This window comes from Oncorhynchus kisutch, unplaced genomic scaffold (assembly GCF_002021735.2).
Source record: "Oncorhynchus kisutch isolate 150728-3 unplaced genomic scaffold, Okis_V2 scaffold3001, whole genome shotgun sequence".
Lineage (NCBI taxonomy): Eukaryota > Metazoa > Chordata > Actinopteri > Salmoniformes > Salmonidae > Oncorhynchus > Oncorhynchus kisutch.
Window position 1 is genome coordinate 13,523 of NW_022264946.1, and position 25,516 is coordinate 39,038.

At 47.7% G+C, this 25,516-nt stretch overlaps 1 protein-coding gene across 1 annotated transcript; it reads left to right on the top strand.

Annotated features, from left to right (window-relative positions):
- Positions 1–602: 602 nt before the first annotated feature.
- LOC109887697 (asc-type amino acid transporter 1-like) lies at positions 603–24,144 on the top strand (the record flags this gene model as incomplete). Its single annotated transcript, XM_031820081.1, has 8 exons — positions 603–753; positions 8,325–8,478; positions 10,555–10,678; positions 13,822–13,925; positions 17,716–17,812; positions 19,360–19,509; positions 22,221–22,398; positions 23,636–24,144. Coding segments are annotated over 8 exons (1,062 nt in total), but the record flags the coding sequence as incomplete, so codon positions are not given.
- Positions 24,145–25,516: the final 1,372 nt, after the last annotated feature.

Here is a 25,516-nt window from a genome sequence, read left to right on the forward strand (position 1 = left end):
TCCTGGGTTAGAGTGTACATGGTTTGTCACCTCTCTGTCTCTCTGTCCCAGTGTTCCTGGGTTAGAGTACATGGTTAGTCAACTCTCTGTCTCTCTGTCCCAGTGTTCCTGGGTTAGAGTGTACATGGTTTGTCACCTCTCTGTCTCTCTGTCCCAGTGTTCCTGGGTTAGAGTACATGGTTAGTCAACTCTCTGTCTCTCTGTCTCAGTGTTCCTGGGTTAGAGTGTACATGGTTTGTCACCTCTCTGTCTCTCTGTCCCAGTGTTCCTGGGTTAGAGTACATGGTTAGTCAACTCTCTGTCTCTCTGTCCCAGTGTTCCTGGGTTAGAGTACATGGTTAGTCACCTCTCTGTCTCTCTGTCTCAGTATTCCTGGGTTAGAGTACATGGTTAGTCAACTCTCTGTCTCTCTGTCCCAGTGTTCCTGGGTTAGAGTACATAGTTAATCACCTCTCTGTCTCTCTGCCCCAGTGTTCCTGGGTTAGAGTACATGGTTAGTCAACTCTCTGTCTCTATGTCCCAGTGTTCCTGGGTTAGAGTACATGGTTAGTCACCTCTCTGTCTCTCTGCCCCAGTGTTCCTGGGTTAGAGTACATGGTTAGTCACCTCTCTGTCTCTCTGTCCCAGTGTTCCTGACGTGGGTAAACTGTTCCAGCGTGCGCTGGGCCACCAGGATCCAGGATGTGTTCACAGTGGCCAAGCTGCTGGCTCTGGGACTCATCATAGCTGTGGGACTGGTGCAGATCTGCAGAGGTGAGGACACACACACACACACACACACACACACACTCGTATGCAGACAGGCACACACAGTTCCGTTGCCAAATCATTCTACATATCTGTAGTTATCAGTTTAACCTGTCTGGGAACGGGGTTCTGCTAGCGGGGCTCCAAATTTGAACAACAGAAATCTCATAAATCTAATTTCTCAACCAAACAAGTATTAGGCACCATTTTAAAGATGCAATTCTCGTTAATCCAGTCAGTGTCTGATTAAAAAAATGCTTTACAGCGAATGCTCCACAAACGATTATGTTAGGTCACCACCAAGTCACCGAAAAACACAGCCATTTTTCCAGCCAAAGAGAGGAGTCACAAAAAGCACAAATAGAGATAAAATTCATCACTAACCTTTGATGATCTTCATCAGATGACACTCGTAGGACTTCATGTTACACAATACATGCATGTTTAGTTCGATAAAGTTCATATTTATATCCAAAAATTGCATTTTACATTGACGTGTTAAGTTCAGTAGTTCCAAAACATGCGGTGATTTTGCAGAGAGCCACATCAATTTACAGAAATACTCATAATAAACATTGATTAAAGATACAAGTGTTATGCATGGAATTTTAGATCCACTTCTCCTTAATGCAACCGCTGTGTCAGATTTCAAAAAAACTTTACAGAAGAAGCAAACCATGCAATAATCTGAGACGGCGCTCAGAGACCAAAGCAGCTAAAGAGATATCCACCATGTTGTGTAGTCAACATTAGTCAGAAATAGCATTATAAATATTCACTTATCTTTGATGTTCTTCATCAGAATGCACCTTCTTTTATACCTTCTTTTGTTAGGGTGTTTGGGAAACAAACGTGCAGGTCCAGCGGAAATGTCGGATGAAAAGTCCAAAAAGTTATATTACTGGTCGTAGAAACATATCAAACGAAGTATAGAATCAATCTTTAGGATGTTTTAACATAAATCTTCAATAATGTCCCAACCGGAGAATTCCTTTGTCTGTAGAAAAGCAATGGAACGCGAGGTAACTCTCTCATGACCGCGTGTCACGAGCCCGTGGCTCTCTGCCAGACACCTGACTCAATCCCCTCTCATTCCCCCCTCCTTCACAGTAGAAGCCTGAAACAAGGTTCTAAAGACTGTTGACATCTAGTGGAAGCCTTAGGAAGTGCAATATGACCCCTTAGACACTGTATATTGGATAGGCAATCACTTGAAAAACTACAAAAACACACAGAGGTCTAAGACACACGGACAAAACACACAGAGGTCTGAGACACACGGACAAACACAGAGGTCTGAGACACATGGACAAACACCCAGAGGTCTGAGACACACGGACAAAACACACAGAGGTCTGAGACACACGGACAAACGCACAGAGGTCTGAGACACACGGACAAACACACAGAGGTCTGAGACACACGGACCAACACACAGTGGTCTGAGACACACGGACAAACACACAGAGGTCTGAGACACATGGACGAACACAGAGGTCTGAGACACACGGACACAAACACACAGAGGTCTGAGACACATGGACGAACACAGAGGTCTGAGACACATGGACGAACACAGAGGTCTGAGACACACGGACAAACACAGAGGTCTGAGACACATGGACACAAACACACAGAGGTCTGAGACACATGGACAAACACAGAGGTCTGAGACACATGGACAAACACAGAGGTCTGAGACATACGGACACAAATACACAGAGGTTTGAGACACACGGACAAACACAGAGGTCTGAGATACACGGACAAACACAGAGGTCTGAGATACACGGACAAACACAGAGGTCTGAGACACACGGACAAACACACAGAGGTCTGAGACACACGGACACACACAGAGGTCTGAGACACACGGACACACACACAGAGGTCTGAGACACACGGACACACACACAGAGGTTGAACACCGATGTAATTTGACCCCTCTGATAAACTAGAGTTAAACATTCTTGAAGCGTTCACTTTCAACCCCAAAAGGAATCTCAGTGTCACAAATAAGAGTCGCTTTTGTTCTCACTTGCCAGCTGTCCTTATAATTGTCTATCTCTGAGTCACAGGATAAATGTGAGCTTCAACTGCTTCTTTAGGATGCTCCTCACCCTACTGATTACAGTCATTAACTTCAGGTCACATGACAGGAGTGAGGAAATGAATAGCCTCTGCTTCCACCTGGTGGACGTGTCTAGACACTACCACAGATAGAATAACGAGCCAGATATTTCACCGGATGTATAAATGTGAAGCTTTTTGTTGGCGTTTCCATTCACTACCAAATATGGTGATGAGAGGAAGCCCAGTGGCTGGCAGCGGGGGAAAGATGGTGATGAGAGGAAGCCCAGTGGCTGGCAGCGGGGGAAAGATGGTGATGAGAGGAAGCCCAGTGGCTGGCAGCAGGGGAAAGATGGTGATGAGAGGAAGTCCAGTGGCTGGCAGCAGGGGAAAGATGGTGATGAGAGGAAGCCCAGTGGCTGGCAGCAGGGGAAAGATGGTGATGAGAGGAAGCCCAGTGGCTGGCAGCGGGGGAAAGATGGTGATGAGAGGAAGCCCAGTGGCTGGCAGCAGGGGAAATATGGTGATGAGAGGAAGCCCAGTGGCTGGCAGCAGGGGAAAGATGGTGATGAGAGGAAGTCCAGTGGCTGGCAGCAGGGGAAAGATGGTGATGAGAGGAAGTCCAGTGGCTGGCAGCAGGGGAAAGATGGTGATGAGAGGAAGCCCAGTGGCTGGCAGCAGGGGAAAGATGGTGATGAGAGGAAGCCCAGTGGCTGGCAGCGGGGGAAAGATGGTGATGAGAGGAAGCCCAGTGGCTGGCAGCAGGGGAAAGATGGTGATGAGAGGAAGCCCAGTGGCTGGCAGCAGGGGAAAGATGGTGATGAGAGGAAGCCCAGTGGCTGGCAGCAGGGGAAAGATGGTGATGAGAGGAAGCCCAGTGGCTGGCAGCAGGGGAAAGATGGTGATGAGAGGAAGCCCAGTGGCTGGCAGCGGCGGAAAGATGGTGATGAGAGGAAGCCCAGTGGCTGGCAGCAGGGGAAAGATGGTGATGAGAGGAAGCCCAGTGGCTGGCAGCGGGGGAAAGATGGTGATGAGAGGAAGCCCAGTGGCTGGCAGTGGGGGAAAGATGGTGATGAGAGGAAGCCCAGTGGCTGGCAGCGGGGGAAAGATGGTGATGAGAGGAAGCCCAGTGGCTGGCAGTGGGGGAAAGATGGTGATGAGAGGAAGCCCAGTGGCTGGCAGCGGGGGAAAGATGGTGATGAGAGGAAGCCCAGTGGCTGGCAGCAGGGGAAAGATGGTGATGAGAGGAAGCCCAGTGGCTGGCAGCAGGGGGAAGATGGTGATGAGAGGAAGCCCAGTGGCTGGCAGCGGGGGAAAGATGGTGATGAGAGGAAGCCCAGTGGCTGGCAGCAGGGGAAAGATGGTGATGAGAGGAAGCCCAGTGGCTGGCAGCAGGGGAAAGATGGTGATGAGAGGAAGCCCAGTGGCTGGCAGTGGGGGAAAGATGGTGATGAGAGGAAGCCCAGTGGCTGGCAGCAGGGGAAAGATGGTGATGAGAGGAAGCCCAGTGGCTGGCAGTGGGGGAAAGATGGTGATGAGAGGAAGCCCAGTGGCTGGCAGCGGGGGAAAGATGGTGATGAGAGGAAGCCCAGTGGCTGGCAGCAGGGGAAAGATGGTGATGAGAGGAAGCCCAGTGGCTGGCAGCAGGGGAAAAGATGGCGTGAGATGTTATTTTGGCTGACATTCTGTACATTTTCTCATTGATTAAACATTTGATCTCAATACCTTTTTTTTGTTTCCAAAACTCTAGTCTGTTATGAACAGAGTGGACTAAGTTTTGTAGACTTTACTCTTTGTCAAAGTTTTTTTAAATTGCGTTCTTCAGAAAGAGCGAAAAAGGGCTAATTGAGTTATTTCACACACGCTCACCTCACAAAGTAGGCGTTCCCTAACAGAAATATGCAAATACATAGAATCTCGCTAACTCAGTGCTTGGATCTGCCCACCTCCTTACTTGTTCTGCCCACTATGATTCATTTATCTCCCATTGGAAACAACAGGCTGTGCTCTATCTTGGATTAGTTATAAACATCTTTGTCTTTATAGGTATTTTGTGTGCAGAATTATAATTATTGTCCATAAATATATGATATCACGCTAAAAGGAACAACATCACCTTGGTCATTTACTGGGAAAATGTGCAGAAATCTTTTGTATTGTCACAGACGCCTGAATCATAGAGACTCTTACTAACCCCTGGTGTAGATGAAGGAGATGACTTACCAGGAGTCCAGGGGAGTTCAGCTGAGACCAGACCAAGCAGCTTATCAATGTTCAAATGGTTGACAAAACAATATTATACAACAGGCAGATCTGATCCTGTCCAAAACAATATTATACAACAGGCAGATCTGATCCTGTCCAAAACAATATTATACAACAGGCAGATCTGATCCTGTCCAAAACAATATTATACAACAGGCAGATCTGATCCTGTCCAAAACAATATTATACAACAGGCAGATCTGATCCTGTCCAAAACAATATTATACAACAGGCAGATCTGATCCTGTCCAAAACAATATTATACAACAGGCAGATCTGATCCTGTCCAAAACAATATTATACAACAGGCAGATCTGATCCTGTCCAAAACAATATTATACAACAGGCAGATCTGATCCTGTCCAAAACAATATTATACAACAGGCAGATCTGATCCTGTCCAAAACAATATTATACAACAGGCAGATCTGATCCTGTCCAAAACAAACAGATATCCAATATGAATCCTGCCACGTCAGGAGGCTTCCCTCAATCAGCGTCTCAGATCAATAACAACCCTTCCTCTGCTCCCTCCTGGTGGCTGCTGGGAGATTAAACTCCTGGCCTGGTGGCTGCTGGGAGATTAAACTCCTGGCCTGGTGGCTGCTGGGAGATTAAACTCCTGGCCTGGTGGCTGCTGGGAGATTAAACTCCTGGCCTGATGGCTGCTGGGAGATTAAACTCCTGGCCTGGTGGCTGCTGGGAGATTAAACTCCTGGCCTGATGGCTGCTGGCGGACATTGTTGTCACCTTAGCTTGGTACATACCAACGTCTGACCTGAGAGGAAGCACAACCACCAATCAGCCAACACCACTGCACACACACACACACACCGGCCGTTACCGTGACAACTAGCGTAAGTATGTTACAGCAAATTACTACAGTCTGAACACACAACAACTCTGATTTTGGTCCCTTTGTCACTTCCTGTTTGGACAGTAGTCGGTATTCCAAAACGGATTTTGAAAAACCAAACTGATTTGAAAACTAAAACATTCTGTGTAGAACAAGGCTTTGGAGAAGCAGCCTTCGGGATCTGAATCAAACATACAGACATTGGACCTCATGCGGTTTGGGCTGGATTTTAGGCAGCCAGAGAGGCAGCGTTCGGGATCTGAATCAAACATACAGACATTGGACCTCATCCGGTTTGGGCTGGATTTTAGGCAGCCAGAGAGTTCGTGACCTGACGGTGTATCCCAGTAGAAGTATTGTTGTCTCAGCTAATCTTCTGACATGGGAAGGAATCGTAGAAACCAGAGAGAGACAAAGTGTGAGCCGAGCGTGCTCCATTTAAAATATCACATCAGTCCAACTGTGTGATCTGTCTGCCACTAAACACTGTGTGATCTGTCTGCCAATTAAACACTGTGTGATCTGTCTGCCACTAAACACTGTGTGATCTGTCTGAAATTAAACACTGTGTGATCTGTCTGCCAATTAAACACTGTGTGATCTGTCTGCCAATTAAACACTGTGTGATCTGTCTGCCACTAAACACTGTGTGATCTGTCTGCCATTAAACACTGATCTGTATGCCATTAAACACTGATCTGTCTGCCATTAAACACGGATCTGTCTGCCATTAAACACTGATCTGTCTGCCATTAAACACTGATCTGTCTGCCATTAACCACACTGATCTGTCTGCCATTAAACACTGTGTGATCTGTCTGCCAATTAAACACTGTGTGATCTGTCTGCAATTAAACACTTTGTGATCTGTCTGCCATTAAACACTGTGATCTGTCTGCCATTAAACACTGTGTGATCTGTCTTCCAATTAAACACTGTGTGATCTGTCTGCCATTAAACACTGTGTATCAGGGAGTATCTGTCTGCCATTAAACACTGTGTATCAGGGAGTATCTGTCTGCCATTAAACACTGTATCAGGGAGTATCTGTCTGCCATTAAACACTGTGTGTATCAGGGAGTATCTGTCTGCCATTAAACACTGTGTGATCTGTCTGCAATAAAACACTGTGTGATCTGTCTGCCAATTAAACACTGTGTGATCTGTCTGCCATTAAACACTGTGTATCAGGGAGTATCTGTCTGCCATTAAACACTGTGTGATCTGTCTCTCCGTCTGGTCACATGTTGAATCACTACTGTCTCACTACTCACTTGCTCTCTCTCTCTCTCTCTCTCTCTCTCTCTGTCTCTCTCTCTCTCTCTCTCTCTCTCTCTCTCTCTGTCTCTCTCTCTCTCTCTTCTCTCTCTCTCCCTCTCTCTCTCTCTCTCCCTCCCTCTCTCTCTCTCTCTCTCTCTCTCTCTCTCTCTGTCTCTCTCTCTCTCTCTTCTCTCTCTCTCCCTCTCTCTCTCTCTCTCTCTCTCTCTCTTCTCTCTCTCTCCCTCTCTCTCTCTCTCTCTCTCCCTCCCTCTCTCTCTCTCTCTCTCTCTCTCTCTCTCTGTCTCTCTCTCTCTCTCTCTCTCTCTCTCTCTCTCTCTCTCTCTCTCTCTCTCTCTCTCTGTCTCTCTCTCTCTCTCTCTCTTCTCTCTCTCTCCCTCTCTCTCTCTCTCTCCCTCCCTCTCTCTCTCTCTCTCTCTCTCCCTCTCTCTCTCAATTCAATTCAATTCAAGGGCTTTATTGGCATGGGAAACATGTGTTAACATTGCCAAAGCAAGTGAGGTAGACAACAAGTGAGGTAGACAACATAATCTTGCTGCTGTGATGGCACACTGTGGAATTTCACCCAGTAGATATGGGAGTTTTTCAAAATTGGATTTGTTTTCGAATTCTTTGTGGATCTGTGTAATCTGAGGGAAATATGTCTCTCTAATATGGTCATACATTGGGCAGGAGGTTAGGAAGTGAGCACATAGCCTGTCTTCTTTTGAGAGCCAGGTCTGCCTACGGCGGCCTTTCTCAATAGCAAGGCTATGCTCACTGAGTCTGTACATAGTCAAGGCTTTCCTTAATTTTGGGTCAGTCACAGTGGTCAGGTATTCTGCCGCTGTGTACTCTCTGTGTAGGGCCAAATAGCATTCTAGTTTGCTCTGTTTTTTTGTTAATTCTTTCCAATGTGTTAAGTAGTTATCTTTTTGTTTTCTCATGATTTGGTTAGGTCTAATTGTGCTGCTGTCCTGGGGCTCTGTAGTGTGTGTTAATTCTCTCTCTTTCTGTCTCTCTGTCTCTCTGTCTCTCTGTCTCTCTGTCTCTCTCTCTCTCTCTCTCTCTCTCTCTCTCTCTCTCTCTCTCTCTCTCTCTCTCTCTCTCTCTCCCTCCCTCCCACCAGGTCACTATGATGCTTTGAGACCCAGTCAGGCGTTTGAGTTCACACGGGACCCCTCTGTCGGTCAGATAGCTCTGGCTTTCCTCCAGGCCTCCTTCGCCTTCAGCGGCTGGAACTTCCTGAACTACGTCACTGAGGAGGTGGTGGAGCCACGCAAGTAAGGATAGATCTCTAGATTTAGGCTCCGTCGCAATTTAATCAGGATAGATCTCTAGATTTAGGCTCCGTCCCAATTTAATCACGATAGATCTCTAGATTTAGGATACGTCCCAATTTAATCAGGATAGATCTCTAGATTTAGCCTGCGTCCCAATTTAATCAGGATAGACCTCTAGACCTCTAGATGTAGGCTACGTCCCAATTTAATCAGGATAGACCTCTAGACCTCTAGATGTAGGCTACGTCCCAATTTAATCAGGATAGACCTCTAGACCTCTAGATGTAGGCTACGTCTCAATTTAATCAGGATAGACTTCTAGACCTCTAGATGTAGGCTACGTCCCAATTTAATCAGGATAGACCTCTAGACCTCTAGATGTAGGTTACGTCCCAATTTTTTACTCTTCTAACAAGGTGTGCGCTTGCACACTCCCTGTTATGAATTTCAAAGCATTGGTCTGCTCTAAACATTAGCTGAAGCGATTTTTCCAAGTGCACACTTCAGGAGAAGGGTGGAGAATCGGAGCGCAACGAACTGTATCGTCATATCGCCATCTGGTGGTGGAAAGTGGAAGAGCACCTGTTGTTAAATGGACTTTACGTGTGGTCATGTTGCGGCAGTTTCCTTATTGCTTAGATGCTCAGATTATATTCATTAACTTTACTGTCTCACTGCTGTCTAATGAGTTGACTGTCTCACTGCTGTCTAATGGGTTGACTGTCTCACTGCTGTCTAATGAGTTGACTGTCTCACTGCTGTCTAATGAGTTGACTGTCTCACTGCTGTCTAATGGGTTGACTGTCACACTGCTGTCTAATGGGTTGACTGTCTCACTGCTGTCTAATGAGTTGACTGTCTCACTGCTGTCTAATGAGTTGACTGTCTCACTGCTGTCTAATGAGTTGACTGTCTCACTGCTGTCTAATGGGTTGACTGTCTCACTGCTGTCTATTGGGTTGACTGTCTCACTGCTGTCTAATGAGTTGACTGTCTCACTGCTGTCTAATGAGTTGACTGTCTCACTGCTGTCTAATGCGTTGACTGTCAAATGGGTTGACTGTCTCACTGCTGTCTAATGAGTTGACTGTCTCACTGCTGTCTAATGAGTTGACTGTCTCACTGCTGTCTAATGGGTTGACTGTCACACTGCTGTCTAATGGGTTGACTGTCTCACTGCTGTCTAATGAGTTGACTGTCTCACTGCTGTCTAATGAGTTGACTGTCTCACTGCTGTCTAATGAGTTGACTGTCTCACTGCTGTCTAATGGGTTGACTGTCTCACTGCTGTCAAATGGGTTGACTGTCTAATGGGTTGACTGTCTCACTGCTGTCTAATGGGTTGACTGTCTCACTGCTGTCTACTGAGTTGACTGTCTCACTGCTGTCTAATGAGTTGACTGTCTCACTGCTGTCTAATGGGTTGACTGTCTCACTGCTGTCTAATGGGTTGACTGTCTCACTGCTGTCTACTGAGTTGACTGTCTCACTGCTGTCTAATGAGTTGACTGTCTCACTGCTGTCTAATGGGTTGACTGTCTCACTGCTGTCTAATGAGTTGACTGTCTCACTGCATTGTATTGTAATATGTTACCTGTTACTCTAGGAACCTGCCCCCAGCCATCTACATATTACTGTAATATAATGTACTGTTTTACAGGAACCTGGTATATTACTGTAAAATATGTCTCTTATCTCAGGCACCTGCCCCGGGCTATCTACATATTACTGTAATATAATGTACAGTTTTACAGGAACTTGGTATATTACTGTAAAATATGTCTCTTATCTCAGGAACCTGCCCCGGGCTATCTACATATTACTGTAATATAATGTACTGTTTTACAGGAACTTGGTATATTACTGTAAAATATGTCTCTTATCTCAGGAACCTGCCCCGGGCTATCTACATATTACTGTAATATAATGTACAGTTTTACAGGAACTTGGTATATTACTGTAAAATATGCCTCTTATCTCAGGAACCTGCCCCGGGCTATCTACATATTACTGTAATATAATGTACAGTTTTACAGGAACTTGGTATATTACTGTAAAATATGTCTCTTATCTCAGGAACCTGCCCCGGGCTATCTACATATCCATTCCCCTGGTGACGTTAGTCTACACTCTGACCAACATTGCATACTTCTCCTCCATGACCCCCGAAGAGCTGTTGGCATCCAACGCCGTGGCCGTGGTGAGAATTAATGAATTAATTCATCTATAAATAAAATAATAGAAACGTTATAACACTTAATAATGAAGTCGTAATAAATACACAATGAGTAACAATAATAAGCCTATATACAGGAAGTACCAGGTAATAACATGGCTATATACAGGAAGTACCGGGTAATAACAATGCTATATACAGGAAGTACCGGTAATAACATGGCTATATACAGGAAGTACCAGGTAATAACATGGCTATATACAGGAAGTACGAGGTAATAACATGGCTATATACAGGAAGTACCAGTACTGAGTCAATGTGCAGGGGTATGAGGTAATAACATGGCTATATACACAGGCTACCAGTACTGAGTCAATGTGCAGGGGTACGAGGTAATACCATGGCTATATGCAGGAAGTACCAGGTAATAACATGGCTATATACAGGAAGTACCAGGTAATAGCATGGCTATATACAGGAAGTACCAGGTAATAGCATGGCTATATACAGGAAGTACAAGCACTGAGTCAATGTGCAGGGGTACGAGGTAATTGAGGTAGATATGTACATATAACTAGGAATAAAGTAACTAAGCAACAGGATAGGTAATAGACACTAGCAGCAGTATACTGTAGATAGGGGTAAAGGATAGATAATAGACAGTAACAGCAGTATACTGTAGGTAGAGGTAAAGGATAGATAATAGACAGTAACAGCAGTATACTGTAGGTAGGGGTAAAGGATAGATAATAGACAGTAACAGCAGTATACTGTAGGTAGGGGTAAAGGATAGATAATAGACAGTAACAGCAGTATACTGTAGGTAGAGGTAAAGGATAGATAATAGACAGTAACAGCAGTATACTGTAGGTAGGGGTAAAGGATAGATAATAGACAGTAACAGCAGTATACTGTAGGTAGGGGTAAAGGATAGATAATAGACAGTAACAGCAGTATACTGTAGGTAGGGGTAAAGGATGTAATTAGTTAAAGAAGTTTGTAGAAAAGCGTCAGTGCAGATAGTTAGATAGTTAACCAATAGTTACCCAGACTAACTATTGATCAGTCTGATGGCTTGGAGGGAGAAGCTGTTCAGGGTCCTGTTGGCCGGTACCGCTTGCCGTGCGGTAGCAGAGAAAACAGTCTATGACTATAGGGTGGCTGGAGTCTTTGGCAATTTATAGGTCCTTCCTCTGACACCGCCTGATTTAGAGGTCCTGGATGGCAGGAAGCTTGGCCCCGGTGATGTACTGGGCCGTACGCACTACCCTTTGTAGTACCTTGCGGTCGGAGGCCGAGCAGTTGCAAAACCAGGCGGTGATGCAACCAGGATGCTCTCGATGGTGGAGTTGTAGAACGTTTTGAGGATCTGAGGACACATGCCAAACTTTAGGCTTTGTCGTGTCCTCTTCATGACAGTCTTGGTGTGCTTGGACCATGTTAGTTTGTTGGTGATGTGGACAACAAGGAACTTGAAGCTCTTGTTCCACTACGTCCCGGTTGATGAGAATGGTCCTCCTTTTCCTTTAGTCCACGATCATCTCCTTTGTCTTGATCACATTGAGGGAGAGGTTGTTGTCCTGGCACCACATGGCCACGTCTTTGACCTCCTTCCTATTGGCTGTCTCATCGTTGTCGGTGATCGGGTCTACCACTGTTGTGTCGTCGGCTAACTCAATGATGGTATTGGAGTCGTGCCTGCCCACGCAGTCATGAGTGAACAGGAAGTACAGGAGGGGACTGAGCACCCACCCCTGAGGGGCCCCTGTGTTGAGGATCAGCGTGGCAGATGTGTTGTTGCCTACCCTTACCACCTGGGTGCGGCCCGTAAGGAAGTCCAGGATCCAGTTGCAGAGGGAGGTGTTTAATCCCAGGGTCTGAGCTTTGAGGGCACTACGGTGTTGAACACTGTAGTCAGTGAACAGCATTCTCAAAGTAGGTGTTCCTTCTTGTCCAGGTGGTAAAGAGTAGTGTTTTATTACATGTTGTGTTGGGGATCCATAATAAACCCCAGGAAGAGTAGCTGCTGCCTTGACAGGAACTAATGGGGATCCATAATAAACCCCAGGAAGAGTAGCTGCTGCCTTGGCAACAGGAACTAATGGGGATCCATAATAAACCCCAGGAAGAGTAGCTGCTGCCTTGACAGGAACTAATGGGGATCCATAATAAACCCCAGGAAGAGTAGCTGCTGCCTTGGCAACAGGAACTAATGGGGATCCATAATAAACCCCAGGAAGAGTAGCTGCTGCCTTGACAGGAACTAATGGGGATCCATAATAAACCCCAGGAAGAGTAGCTGCTGCCTTGACAGGAACTAATGGGGATCCATAATAAACCCCAGGAAGAGTAGCTGCTGCCTTGGCAACAGGAACTAATGGGGATCCATAATAAACCCCAGGAAGAGTAGCTGCTGCCTTGACAGGAACTAATGGGGATCCATAATAAACCCCAGGAAGAGTAGCTGCTGCCTTGACAGGAACTAATGGGGAACCATAATAAACCCCAGGAAGAATAGCTGCTGCCTTGGCAACAGGAACTAATGGGGATCCATAATAAACCCCAGGAAGAGTAGCTGCTGCCTTGGCAACAGGAACTAATGGGGATCCATAATAAGCCCCAGGAAGAGTAGCTGCTGCCTTGACAGGAACTAATGGGGATCCATAATAAACCCCAGGAAGAGTAGCTGCTGCCTTGGCAACAGGAACTAATGGGGATCCATAATAAACCCCAGGAAGAGTAGCTGCTGCCTTGACAGGAACTAATGGGGATCCATAATAAACCCCAGGAAGAGTAGCTGTTGCCTTGGCAGGAACTAATGGGGATCCATAATAAACCCCAGGAAGAGTAGCTGCTGCCTTGACAGGAACTAATGGGGAACCATAATAAACCCCAGGAAGAGTAGCTGCTGCCTTGGCAACAGGAACTAATGGGGAACCATAATAAACCCCAGGAAGAGTAGCTGCTGCCTTGGCAACAGGAACTAATGGGGAACCATAATAAACCCCAGGAAGAGTAGCTGTTGCCTTGACAACAGGAACTAATGGGGATCCATAATAAACAAATAAATATGGTTATTTAACAGTTAACTTTCTGTGGTTATTGTTGTTTTATTGTTTGTTTGTTTTTTAAAGGTTGTTTAATGATTGTTGAATGGTTTTCTACAGACATTTGGTGAGAAGTTGCTGGGCGTCTTCTCCTGGGTGATGCCCATCTCTGTAGCTCTGTCTACATTCGGAGGAATCAACGGCTATCTCTTCACTTCATCCAGGTACTAATAGTCTCATAATATCGTCCGTGGTTCTCAACCTCTCCTCAGGGGACCAATATAGTCAGTGGTTCTCAACCTCTCCTCAGGGCCCCAATATAGTCAGTGGTTCTCAAACCTCTCCTCAGGGCCCCAATATAGTCAGTGGTTCTCAACCTCTCCTCAGGGCCCCAATATAGTCCGTGGTTCTCAACCCTCTCCTCAGGGGACCACCCCAATATAGTTAGTGGTTCTCAACCTTCTCCTCAGGGGACCACCCCAATATAGTTAGTGGTTCTCAACCTTCTCCTCAGGGGACCACCCCAATATAGTCAGTGGTTCTCAACCTCTCCTCAGGGGACCACCCCAATATAGTTAGTGGTTCTCAACCTCTCCTCAGGGGGACCACCCCAATATAGTTAGTGGTTCTCAACCTCTCCTCAGGGGGACCACCCCAATATAGTTAGTGGTTCTCAACCTCTCCTCAGGGGACCACCCCAATATAGTCAGTGGTTCTCAACCTCTCCTCAGGGGACCACCCCAATATAGTTAGTGGTTCTCAACCTCTCCTCAGGGGACCACCCCAATATAGTTAGTGGTTCTCAACCTCTCCTCAGGGGGACCACCTCAATATAGTCAGTGGTTCTCAACCTCTCCTCAGGGGACCACCTCAATATAGTTAGTGGTTCTCAACCCTCTCCTCAGGGGACCACCTCAATATAGTCAGTGGTTCTCAACCTCTCCTCAGGGGACCACCTCAATATAGTCAGTGGTTCTCACCCTCTCCTCAGGGGACCACCCCAATATAGTCAGCGGTCCTCAACCCTCTCCTCGCCCCAATATAGTCAGCGGTTCTCAACCTCTCCTCAGGGGACCACCCCAATATAGTTAGTGGTTCTCAACCTCTCCTCAGGGGACCACCCCAATATAGTCAGTGGTTCTCAACCTCTCCTCAGGGGACCACCTCAATATAGTCAGTGGTTCTCAACCCTCTCCTCAGGGGACCACCCCAATATAGTCAGCAGTCCTCAACCCTCTCCTCGCCCCAATATAGTCAGCGGTTCTCAACCTCTCCTCGGGGGACCACCTCAATATAGTCAGTGGTTCTCAACCCTCTCCTCAGGGGGACCACCTCAATATAGTTAGTGGTTCTCAACCTCTCCTCAGGGGACCACCCCAATATAGTTAGTGGTTCTCAACCCTCTCCTCGGGGGACCACCTCAATATAGTCAGTGGTTCTCAACCTCTCCTCAGGGGACCACCTCAATATAGTCAGCGGTTCTCAACCCTCTCCTCGGGGGACCGCCCCAATATAGTCAGTGGTTCTCAACCTCTCCTCAGGGGACAGCCCAAATATAGTCAGTGGTTCTCAACCTCTCCTCGGGGGACCACCCCAATTTAGTTAGTGGTTCTCAACCTCTCCTCGGGGACCACCTCAATATAGTCAATGGTTCTCAATTCTCTCCTCGGGGGACCACCCCAATATAGTCAGTGGTTCTCAACCTCTCCTCAGGGGACCACCCCAATATAGTCAGCGGTTCTCAACCTCTCCTCAGGGGACCACCTCAATATAGTCAGCAGTTCTCAACCCTCTCCTCGGGGGACCGGCCCAATATAGTCAGTGGTTCTCAACCTCTCCTCAGGGGACAGCCCAAATATAGTCAGTGGTTCTCAACCTCTCCTCAGGGGGACCACCCCAATATAGTCAGTGGTTCTCAACCGCTCCTCAGGGGGACCACCTCAATATAGTCAGTGGTTCTCAACCTCTCCTCGGGGGACCACCCCAATATAGTCAGTGGTTCTCAACCTCTCCTCAGGGGGACCACCCCAATATAGTTAGTGGTTCTCAACCTCTCCTCAGGGGACCACCCCAATATAGTCAGTGGTTCTCAACCCTCTCCTCGGGGGACCACCCCAATATAGTTAGTGGTTCTCAACCTCTCCTCAGGGGACCACCCCAATATAGTTAGTGGTTCTCAACCTCTCCTCAGGGGACCACCCCAATATAGTTAGTGGTTCTCAACCCTCTCCTCGGGGGACCACCCCAATATAGTCAGCGGTTCTCAACCTCTCCTCAGGGGGACCACCCCAATATAGTTAGTGGTTCTCAACCTCTCCTCGGGGGACCACCTCAATATAGTCAGTGGTTCTCAACCCTCTCCTCGGGGGACCTCCCCAATATAGTCAGTGGTTCTCAACCTCTCCTCAGGGGACCACCTCAATATAGTCAGCAGTTCTCAACCCTCTCCTCGGGGGACCACCCCAATATAGTCAGTGGTTCTCAACCTCTCCTCAGGGGGACCACCCCAATATAGTCAGTGGTTCTCAACCTCTCCTCAGGGGACAGCCCAAATATAGTCAGTGGTTCTCAACCTCTCCTCAGGGGACCACCCCAATATAGTCAGCGGTTCTCAACCTCTCCTCAGGGGGACCACCCCAATATAGTCAGTGGTTCTCAACCCTCTCCTCGGGGGACCACCCCAATATAGTCAGTGGTTCTCAACCTCTCCTCAGGGGACCACCTCAATATAGTCAGTGGTTCTCAACCCTCTCCTCGGGGGAACACCCCAATATAGTCAGCGGTTCTCAACCTCTCCTTGAGGGACCACCCCAATATAGTCAGTGGTTCTCAACCTGTCAACCTGTTGCTGGCATCACTCTCCAACCCACAACCCTGGTGTTGCTGGCATCACTCGCCAACCCACAACCCTGTTGTTGCTGGCATCACTCTCCAAACCACAACCCTAGTGTTGCTGGGATCACTCTCCAAACCACAACCCTGGTGTTCCTGGCATCACTCTCCAACCCACAACCCTGGTGTTGCTGGCATCACTCTCCAACCCACAACCCTGGTGTTGCTGGCATCACTCTCCAACCCACAACCCTGGTGTTCCTGGCATCACTCTCCAACCCACAACCCTGGTGTTGCTGGCATCACTCTCCAACCCACAATCCTGGTGTTGCCGGCATCACTCTCCAACCCACAACCCTGGTGTTGCTAGCATCACTCTCCAACCCACAACCCTGTTGTTGCTGGCATCACTCTCCAACCCACAACCCTGGTGTTCCTGGCATCAATCTCCAATCCACAACCCTGGTGTTGCTGGCATCACTCTCCAACCCACAATCCTGGTGTTGCCGGCATCACTCTCCAACCCACAACCCTGGTGTTGCTAGCATCACTCTCCAACCCACAACCCTGTTGTTGCTGTCATCACTCTCCAACCCACAACCCTGGTGTTCCTGGCATCACTCTCCAACCCACAACCCTGTTGTTGCTGGCATCACTCTCCAACCCTGGTATTGCTGGCATCACTCTCCAACCCTGGTGTTGCTGGCATCACTCTCCAACCCACAACCCTGGTGTTGCTGGCATCACTCTCCAACCCTGGTGTTGCTGGCATCACTCTCCAACCCACAACCCTGTTGTTGCTGGCATCACTCTCCAACCCTGTTGTTGCTGGCATCACTCTCCAACCCTGTTGTTGCTGGCATCACTCTCCAACCCTGTTGTTGCTGGCATCACTCTCCAACCCTGTTGTTGCTGGCATCACTCTCCAACCCTGGTGTTGCTGGCATCACTCTCCAACCCTGTTGTTGCTGGCATCACTCTCCAACCCTGGTGTTGCTGGCATCACTCTCCAACCCTGGTGTTGCTGGCATCACTCTCCAACCCTGGTGTTGCTGGCATCACTCTCCAACCCTGGTGTTGCTGGCATCACTCTCCAACCCTGGTGTTGCTGGCATCACTCTCCAACCCTGGTGTTGCTGGCATCACTCTCCAACCTAACGCTCTGGTCCTGTTTCTCCCCAGGTTGTGTTTCTCTGGAGCCAGAGAGGGTCACCTGCCTTACCTGTTGGCCATGATCCACCTGAAAAACTGCACCCCTATTCCCGCTCTGCTAGTCTGTGTAAGTTACTGCGCCCCTATTCCCACTCTGCTAGTCTGTGTAAATTACTGCGCCCCTATTCCCACTCTGCTAGTCTGTGTAAGTTACTGTGCCCCTATTCCCACTCTGCTAGTCTGTGTAAATTACTACACCCCTATTCCCACTCTGCTAGTCTGTGTAAATTAGCCCCATTCTTGCCTGCATTTGCCCACAGTTGTGTTAGTACCTATAGCCCCAAACCCCAGGGTTGTGTTAGTTCCTATAGCCCCAAACCCCAGGGCTGTGTTAGTTCCTATAGCCCCAACCCCCAGGGCTGCACTAGTTCCTATAGCCCCAAACCCCAGGGCTGTGTTAGTTCCTATAGCCCCAAACCCCAGGGCTGTGTTAGTTCCTATAGCCCCAAACCCCAGGGCTGCACTAGTTCCTATAGCCCCAAACCCCAGGGCTGTGTTAGTTCCTATATCCCCAAACCCCAAGGCTGTGCTAGTTCCTATAGCCCCAAACCCCAGGGCTGTGTTAGTTCCTATAGCCCCAAACCCCAGGGCTGTGTTAGTTCCTATAGCCCCAAACCCCAGGGCTGTGTTAGTTCCTATAGCCCCAAACCCCAGGGCTGTGCTAGTTCCTATAGCCCCAAACCCCAGGGCTGTGTTAGTTCCTATAGCCCCAAACCTCAGGCCTGTGTTAGTTCCTATAACCCCAAACCCCAGGGCTGTGCTAGTTCCTATAGCCCCAAACCCCAGGGCTGTGTTAGTTCCTATAGCCCCAAACCCCAGGGCTTTGTTAGTTCCTATAGCCCCAACCCTCAGGGCTGTACTGTTCCTATAGCTCCAAACCCCAGGGCTGTACTGGTTCCTAAAGCCCCAACACCAGGGCTGTGCTAGTTCCTATAGCCCCAAACCCCAGGGCTGTGTTAGTTCCTAAAGCCCCAACCCCCAGGGCTGTACTGGTTCCTATAGCCCCAAACCGCAGGGCTGTGCTAGTTCCTATAGCCCCAAACCCCAGGGCTGTGTTAGTTCCTAAAGCCCCAACCCCCAGGGCTGTACTGGTTCCTATAGCCCCAAACCCCAGGGCTGTGCTAGTTCCTATAGCCCCAAACCCCAGGGCTGTGTTAGTTCCTAAAGCCCCAACCCCCAGGGCTGTACTGGTTCCTATAGCCCCAAACCCCAGGGCTGTGCTAGTTCCTATAGCCCCAAACCCCAGGGCTGTGTTAGTTCCTATAGCCCCAAACCCCAGGGCTGTGCTAGTTCCTATAGCCCCAAACCCCAGGACTGTGTTAGTTCCTAAAGCCCCAACCCCCAGGGCTGTACTGGTTCCTATAGCCCCAAACCCCAGGGCTTTGTTAGTTCCTGTAGCCCCAAACCCCAGGGCTGTACTAGTTCCTATAGCCCCAAACCCCAGGGCTATGTTAGTTCCTATAGCCCCAAACCCCAGGGCTGTTCTAGTTCATATAGCCCCAAACCCCAGGGCTGTGTTAGTTCCTATAGCCCCAAACCCCAGGGCTGTGTTATATAGCGTTGTGTATAATGTCTATGTTCATTGACCTCTGCTTCCCTCCTCCTCCTCCACAGTGCGGAGCCACCATTGTGATCCTGTGTATCGGAGAGACTCACAACCTGATCAACTATGTGTCGTTTATTAACTTCCTGTCCTATGGAGTGACCATCGCTGGCCTGCTGTACTATCGCTGGAAGAGACCCAACCTGCTACGACCCATCAAGGTACAGCAGGCCTATATCTGCTGCTACTCTATCTGCTACTATATCTGCTGCTACTATATCTGCTGCTACTATATCTGCTGCTACTATATCTGCTGCTACTATATCTGCTGCTACTCTATCTGCTGCTACTATATCTGCTGCTACTATATCTGCTGCTACTATATCTGATGCTACTATATCTGCTGCTACTATATCTGATGCTACTATAGCTGATGCTACTATATCTGGTGCTACTATATCTGATGCTACTATATCTGATGCTACTAAATCTGCTACTATATCTACTGCTACTATATCTGCTGCTACTATATCTGCTGCTACTATATCTGCTGCTACTATATCTGCTGCTACTATATCTGGTGCTACTATAGCTACTATATCTAGTGCTACTATATCTGCTGCTACTCTATCTGGTGCTACTATATCTGCTGCTACTATATCTGCTGCTACTATATCTGCTGCTACTATATCTGCTGATACTATATCTGGTGCTACTATATCTGATGCTACTATATCTGCTGCTACTATATCTGCTGCTACTATATCTGGTGATACTATATCTGATGCTACTATATCTGCTGCTACTATTTCTGCTGCTACTATATCTGCTGCTACTATATCTGATGCTACTATATCTGCTGCTACTATTTCTGCTGCTACTATATCTGATGCTACTATATCTAGTGCTACTATATCTGATGCTACTATATCTGGTGCTACTATATCTGGTGCTACTATATCTGATGCTACTATATCTGGTGCTACTATATCTGGTGCTACTATATCTGATGCTACTATATCTGCTATATCTGGTGCTACTATATGTACTGCTACTATATCTGCTGATACTATATCTGGTGCTACTATATCTGGTGCTACTATATCTGGTGATACTATATCTGGTGCTACTATATGTACTGCTACTATATCTGCTGCTACTATATCTGGTGCTACTATATCTGGTGATACTATATCTGATGATACTATATCTGGTGCTACTATATCTGCTACTACTATATCTGGTGCTACTATATCTGATGCTACTATATCTGCTGATACTATATCTGATGCTACTATATCTGATGCTACTATATCCGATGCTACTATATCTGCTACTACTATATCTGGTGCTATTATATCTGCTGCTACTATATCTGATGCTACTATATCTGATGCTACTACATCTGCTGCTACTATATCTACTGCTACTATATCTGCTGCTACTATATCTGCTGCTACTATATCTGCTGCTACTCTATCTGCTGCTACTATATCTGCTGCTACTATATCTGCTGCTACTATGTCTGCTACTATATCTGGTGCTACTATATCTGCTACTACTATATCTGATGCTACTATATCTGATGATACTATATCTGATGATACTATATCTGGTGCTACTATATCTGGTGGTACTATATCTGCTGAAACTATATCTGCTATATCTACTATATCTGGTGCTACTATATCTGGTGGTACTATATCTGCTGATACTATATCTGCTGCTACTATATCTGCTGCTACTATATCTGCTGCTACTATATCTGCTATATCTGCTGCTACTATATCTGGTGGTACTATATCTGCTGATACTATATCTGCTACTATATCTGCTACTACTATATCTGGTGCTACTATATCTGCTGCTACTATATCTGCTGCTACTATATCTGATGCTACTATATCTGCTACTATATCTGCTGGTACTATATCTGATGATACTATATCTGATGCTACTATATCTGATGCTACTATATCTGATGCTACTATAGCTGATGCTACTATATCTGGTGCTACTATATCTGATGCTACTATATCTGGTGCTACTATATCTGGTGCTACTATATCTACTATATCTGGGAACTATTTACTAGTGCACACCTTAACCAGGAAATGAACTGTCAGTCTATCACTGATGGGAACCAGGAAATGAACTGTCAGTCTATCACTGATGGGAAACCAGGAAATGAACTGTCAGTCTATCACTGATGGGAAACCAGGAAATGAACTGTCAGTCTATTACTGATGGGAAACCAGGAAATGAACTGTCAGTCTATCACTGATGGGAAACCAGGAAATGAACTGTCAGTCTATTACTGATGGGAAACCAGGAAATGAACTGTCAGTCTATCACTGATAGGAAACCAGGAAATGAACTGGTCATTCTATTACTGATGGGCACCCAGGAAATGAACTGTCATTCTATTACTGATGGGAAACCAGGAAATGAACTGTCATTCTATTACTGATGGGCAACCAGGAAATTAACTGGTCATTCTATTACTGATGGGAAACCAGGAAATGAACTGTCAGTCTATCACTGATGGGAAACCAGGAAATGAACTGTCATTCTATTACTTCCTTCCTTCCTACCTCTCCCTCCTCCCTCTCCCCCATCCTTCCCATCCTCCCTCTTCTCTCCCCCCTCCCTCTATTCTCTCCTCATTCCCCTTCTCTCCTCTCCCTCCTCCCCCTCTCCCTTCAGGTGAGTGTGTTGGTCCCTATCAGTTACCTGGTGTTCTGGGCGGTGCTGCTGGGGTTCAGCCTGTACTCTGAGCATTAGTTCTAACTCTGTGTCCTTCCTTCCTTCCTCCCTCTCCTCTCCCTCCTCCCTCTCCCCCATCCTTCCCATCCTCCCTCTTCTCGCCCCCCTCCCTCTATTCTCTCCTGATTCCCCTTCTCTCCTCTCCCTCCTCCCCCTCTCCCTTCAGGTGAGTGTGTTGGTCCCTATCAGTTACCTGGTGTTCTGGGCGGTGCTGCTGGGGTTCAGCCTGTACTCGGAGCCTGTGGTGTGTGGCATGGGGATCGTCATCATGCTCACCGGGGTACCCGTCTACTTCGTCGGAGTCCACTGGAAGAACAAGCCCAGATGTGTCTACAGGGTCGTGGGTGAGTGACTCCTACACTCCTTGTATTGCAAGTCCATGTAGGTCATTCACCAGACGCTCTTAGTCAGAGCAACTTACAGTCTCCGTATCGACACTGATAAGGCAGAATGACATGCTGCCGTCTCCGTATCAACACTGATAAGGCAGAATGACATGCTGCTGTCTCTGTATCAACACTGATAAGGCAGAATAACATGCTGCTGTCTCCGTATCGACACTGATAAGGCAGCAGAATGACATGCTGCCGTATCCGTATCGACACTGATAAGGCAGAATGACATTCTGCCGTCTCCGTATCGACACTGATAAGGCAGCAGACTGACATGCTGCCATCTCCGTATCGACACTGATAAGGCAGCAGAATGACATGCTGCCGTCTCCGTATAGACACTGATAAGGCAGCAGAATGACATGCTGCCGTCTCCGTATCGACACTGATAAGGCAGCAGAATGACATGCTGCCGTCTCCGTATCGACACTGATAAGGCAGCAGAATGACATGCTGCCGTCTCCGTATCGACACTGATAAGGCAGCAGAATGACATGCTGCCGTCTCCGTATCGACACTGATAAGGCAGAATGACATGCTGCCGTCTCCATATAGACACTGATAAGGCAGAATGACATGCTGCCGTCTCCGTATAGACACTGATAAGGCAGCAGACTGACATGCTGCCGTCTCTGTATCGACACTGATAAGGCAGCAGACTGACATGCTGCCATCTCCGTATCGACACTGATAAGGCAGAATGACATGCTGCCGTCTACGTATCGACACTGATAAGGCAGAATGACAAGCTGCCGTCTCTGTATAGACACTGATAAGGCAGCAGAATTACATTCTGCCGTCTCCGCATCGACACTGATAAGGCAGCAGAATGACATGCTGCCGTCTCCGTATCGACACTGATAAGGCAGAATGACATGCTGCCGTCTCCGTATAGACACTGATAAGGCAGAATGACATGCTGCCGTCTCTGTATAGACACTGATAAGGCAGAATGACATGCTGCCGTCTCCGCATCGACACTGATAAGGCAGCAGAATGACATGCTGCCGTCTGCAGGATATGCGTCTTACAACAGAATTACATTTTAGTCATGAAGTTGTCATCTACCACTAGAGGGCAGTACAAGCCTGCTTTTCCAGAGTCACCCAAACACCATCATGTTGAGTCACGTGTTGAAGTCAGGGACTTCACTGTATATGTCTCTGACCCCCCTGCCTGTCTGTTCCAGAGTGTGTGACCTACGTGGGTCAGAAGCTGTGTTTCGTGGTGTTCCCCCAAGAAGACCTGTCAGAGATCACCCCCCTCACAGCCTCGGATAAACACATCGACTGAACGAGTCCCACCCCTCACAGCTTCCGCTAAACACATCGACTGAACGAGCCCCCCCCTCACAGTCTCGGATAAACACATCGACTGAAAGACTGAATGAGCCCCCCCCCTCACAGCCTCGGATAAACACATCGACTGAACGACTGAACGAGCCATCCCCCACCTCACAGCCTCGGATAAACACATCGACTGAATGAGCCCCCCCCTCACAGCCTCGGATAAACACATCGACTGAATGAGCCACCCCTCACAGCCTCGGATAAACACAACAACTGAACGAGCCCCCCCCCACAGCCTCGGATAAACACAACAACTGAACGAGCCCCCCCTCACAGCCTCGGATAAACACATCGACTGAACGAGCCCCCCCCCTCACAGCCTTGGATAAACACAACAACTGAACGAGCCCCCCCCCCCCCCCCCCTCCTCACAGCCTCGGATAAACACAACTACTGAACGAGCCCCCCCCCCTCACAGCCTCGGATAAACACAACTACTGAACGAGCCCCTCCCCTCACAGCCTCGGATAAACACAACGACTGAACACCTCTCTCCCTCTGTCCATCTAACAGGGGCTGAGCTGCCAGAACGGCCTGATCCGCCCGCCTACCAGGGACTTTTTAAACCTCTTTCTGGTCGTTGCCTTCTCCTCCCTGAATGCATCCCAAATGGCACCCTATTCCCTTTATAGTGCACTACTTTTGACCAAAGCACCTTGGGCCCTGGTGTAAAGTAGTGCACTACATAGGGAATAGAGTACTAGTTGGGCCACACAAGGCTCTCTCCTTAACAGTAAAGAGAGAGTTTCCATCCTGGTACTTCTGAGAGGCTGCCTCAGGCTCTTCCATCCTGGTACTTCTGAGAGGCTGCCTCAGGCTCTTCCATCCTGGTACTTCTGAGAGGCTGCCTCAGGCTCTTCCATCCTGGTACTTCTGAGAGGCTGCCTCAGGCTCTTCCATCCTGGTACTTCTGAGAGGCTGCCTCAGGCTCTTCCATCCTGGTACTTCTGAGAGGCTGCCTCAGGCTCTTCCATCCTGGTACTTCTGAGAGGCTGCCTCAGGCTCTTCCATCCTGGTACTTCTGAGAGGCTGCCTCAGGCTCTTCCATCCTGGTACTTCTGAGAGGCTGCCTCAGGCTGTGTTTAATGGGAGGGGCATCAGAATCAGTCAAGGTTGTATTGGTCGATACCCCTCCCCTTCTCTTCACTAGACAACCAATGCCAAGACACCGTACTCAAGGAACTTTTGTTTTCTGAGATATTTGTTTTTCTTTTTTTGTAGTAGTATTTGTTTTCGAAAGGAGTCTAAACGTTGTCCATTTCATTGTGCCTTCCAGTGGGATTCATTTCAATGTTTTTAGTGTTTTGTTTCTTTGATGCGGCCTATTCATTTTGTGGTGATATTAAGTTTAAACGGTGTACTACTCCCTGAGGTACAGTAGTATTTGCAGTGGTTTTCCTTTGGCTGCACTTCCCACTACTTCCTATGACTTCCTGTTTTCCCTGTAGTGACTTCTAGAGTTTGGTGTTAATGAGATACGGTCTGACCTGTAGTGACTTCTAGAGTTTGGTGTTAATGAGATACGGTCTGACCTGTAGTAACTTCTAGAGTTTGGTTTTAATGAGATACGGTCTGACCTGAGATACGGTCTGACCTGTAGTAACTTCTAGAGTTTGGTTTTAATGAGATACGGTCTGACCTGTAGTAACTTCTAGAGTTTGGTGTTAATGAGATACGGTCTGACCTGTAGTAACTTCTAGAGTTTGGTTTTAATGAGATAC